Source organism: Eurypyga helias, unplaced genomic scaffold (assembly GCF_000690775.1).
Source record: "Eurypyga helias isolate BGI_N326 unplaced genomic scaffold, ASM69077v1 scaffold16558, whole genome shotgun sequence".
NCBI lineage: Eukaryota > Metazoa > Chordata > Aves > Eurypygiformes > Eurypygidae > Eurypyga > Eurypyga helias.
Window position 1 is genome coordinate 35,108 of NW_010269079.1, and position 2,980 is coordinate 38,087.

The 2,980-nt window shown below is 41.3% G+C and overlaps 1 protein-coding gene across 1 annotated transcript in view; it reads right to left on the reverse strand.

Annotated features, from left to right (window-relative positions):
• The window catches only part of MAN1B1 (mannosidase, alpha, class 1B, member 1), a 16,358-nt gene extending 13,614 nt beyond the window's left edge, over positions 1 to 2,744 (reverse strand). Inside the window, exons 1-3 of the mRNA XM_010157984.1 lie at positions 2,642 to 2,744; positions 1,881 to 2,017; positions 714 to 874 (exon numbers count right to left, since the gene is read on the reverse strand). Of these exons, the coding sequence (XP_010156286.1) occupies positions 714 to 874; positions 1,881 to 2,017; positions 2,642 to 2,660 (317 nt within the window). The 5' untranslated portion in view covers positions 2,661 to 2,744. The remainder of the gene's footprint in view (positions 1 to 713; positions 875 to 1,880; positions 2,018 to 2,641) is intronic.
• Positions 2,745 to 2,980: the final 236 nt, after the last annotated feature.

Consider the following 2,980-nt stretch of genomic DNA (forward strand, 5'->3'; position numbering starts at 1 on the left):
TGCTGAACTTGTAGTCTTTTCCATATCCAAGTTACATCCCTTCTGTTATTCCCAAATCAAAATACTTCAATCAACAATATCTTAGGGAATAACTTAATATGATCATAGCAGGCTAGATGCTCTGTAAAAGACAGTAATGTATCTGCATAAGGGGTCTTTGGACTGTACGATTCATCTTCTGGAGGAAAGGAATAAGCCTATCTTGTACAGTCGCATGCACGCAACTACATACGTGTCTGCAACTTCTGCCAGTTCAACCTGGGCTTCCTGCCTTCCGTGGCATCACACCCCTCACCAACACTGACACTGTTGTAATTTGCCACGTCTGGCCCCGTGTGACACACTTGTGACAGTGTTATTGTATTGATACTGGCATGTTAAGATCTACTACAAAACAAATGTTGGAAACCTAAAGACACTGAGAATTCTCCTGAACGTTATGTGCGTTAGAAACACAGCCAGCCTTGTAGGCCTCCAAACCCTCTGCAGTTCTGTGACGCAAACAGTAAAACCAGAAGAGCTGCACATTCAGTGAAATTAGATAAATCAGCCTAGCAGTATCAACAGCTGTCAGGCCAGACCTGAGAACACACAAGGAAAGAAAGCAACTTCAGACACAAACACCAAAAAGCCCTTACAATTTCCAGGCCAACATCCAGTGGATCTTGGCGGGGGTGAGGAAGAGAGCACTAACTTCCTGGAAACGTTTCTACCTGATAACAGATTTCTCCGGTTTCTCTTCTTTATCAGCCTGCACTGGCTCTTCTACAACCCTGCTGGTATCATGTCGGGTCTTCAGCCTCACATTCCTCCATGGTGGTTTGATCTGAAGACTGGAAGGACCACGCCGAACGTGAGGTGGTTTTGGTGGCTTCTGAGAAAATACAGCAAAAACAAATGTGTCTGGTATGTTGGAGGCATGGTAAGATTTCAAACCGTGAACCAACAGCCATCCAGTGTTAAACATAACTTCAGATAAATCGTACTTGGATAGCGTATCAGTTCTGCCCTGAATGGAAGGTATGCTAAAGACCCTGGCTTTTTGTTTGTTTTAAACTTTTGGTAAAATTATCCAGTTCTTAAGTTTACACTGATAAATTGTTTTTAAACTACCTCTACTGCTCCCAGATAATAAATTAACACAAAACACTGCCAAAGGATTGTAAAGATATTTGAGTTTATTAAGACACAATAAATTTTGATTACAATTAGCAAAAAATGTGAAAAAAAAGAAAAGTTTATGCAATACCAGAGTTAGATAACACCAAGAACTACCACACGGTAATACAGGTACATCTGTGCATGAGAAGGGAAAGATTTAATACAAAATTCATGCGGTAAATGCATGAAGAGCACAGTAACCAATGTTCCTCTGCTCCGCAGTCAGTCTGTGCTTTTTCCCACCACATCCCCCACAAAGGTAACCCTTCAACACCCACATCTGGTTTGTTTGCTGCTCTTTTCCAAGACATATTCCAATTCAGTCTGACACAGACTGTATCCTCCATGTCCTGTTCAGACACTTAGGCTCCTCACAACAGCAAAACTGACAGCCAGAACACTCCAAGTCCAAACAACTTAATCATGACAGAAAACTGAAGCCTCAAGGAAGAGGTCACTGTGACCTAACAGCCTGGCACTCCTACGCGTATCAGCGATTGAGAAATCACCGTATCAGTATCCTGAACACTTAAATGAAAAAGGTAAAGCCAAGAAATACTATACCAAAGCCCTTCCCAAGAGGAAAGCATTCCACCCAGCGCAGCCTTTCACTGTAAGTTGTAACTCCTTTCTCCTCAACAACCCTTGGAGCCAAGCACTATTTGCAGCTTTCACAAGCTCTTTGGTAGCTTCATAAAACTCATTTCTTCTCACAGTACCTGCAGTGAAAGCGCTGGGAAGTCTCTAACGTTGGCATCTGCTTTCTGGGGTGCTGGTAGAACAGCTGGATTTGCCAGCTTTAATCCGGGAATTTCTGGTTCTGCTCTTTGATCATCCAACGATTTGCTTGTTAGACCTAGACACAAAAAACTGCTCAGCACAAGGAACCAACAGTTTGGGCTCCAGCTAGAAACGTGTAAGTTTGCTGCAACCGCACACTAGATGCGCCTCCAAAAAGTGTTTGGAGTCTTTGGCATTAACACTCTCCTTAATATACAAGGAGGCTACTAAAAGGCACATAGGTTTTTTTAATTGTGATTATTTTAGCTTCTCAATACAGGCAGTAAGATGACAGCAAAGGTATCAAAGGTGCCTTCATACTGTAGGAAATCTTGGAATTTCTAATCTGAGGAACAATCAAAACCAAGACAGGATTATTTTATTCTACTGTTTAGGTTACCAATATCTGCACACATACATCATCATAAATAAGCCACAAACAAACACTCACAGCCTCCGAGTCTTCATCAAGTAAAACAAATGTTGCTCTAGTCAAGATAAAACAATCAAAATGCATATGAAAAAATAATTCTGACTAAGCAGAAACAAGTCACTGAAACATGTCACATCAAATCATCTCACAACTGTGCTATAATGGAGACAGCCAGTCATTGTCAACAGAAATCAAACCAGTTGTAAGAACTACAACAATAAATATAACACCCTGTTCTGGTAATTCTGGGCTATACAGAACACATACTTTTCCATGGTTCTCCCATGCTTGTGTATGAAATGACTCCACAGGCAGCCAGGAAGGCAAACAGGAAGAGAATTATGCTCCGCTGTAGTCGAGACAGCTGCTTCCATTTCTTTAGGCGAGAAAACAAGTAAAAGGAAGAATATTTAGCACAACATTAAGAGCCTGCTCAGTCAAAAATAAACTCTTGCTGGATCATTCAGAGCAAGAAACACAAACTGAGTAGGTTTAATTTTACCCTCTGTTTCCAACCGCAGACATCTATAGTTTATTGGCTTTGATGACAGAGAAAATAGAAATATAACATGCTAGCATATGGCACAGCAGGCTCAGAGAAACATC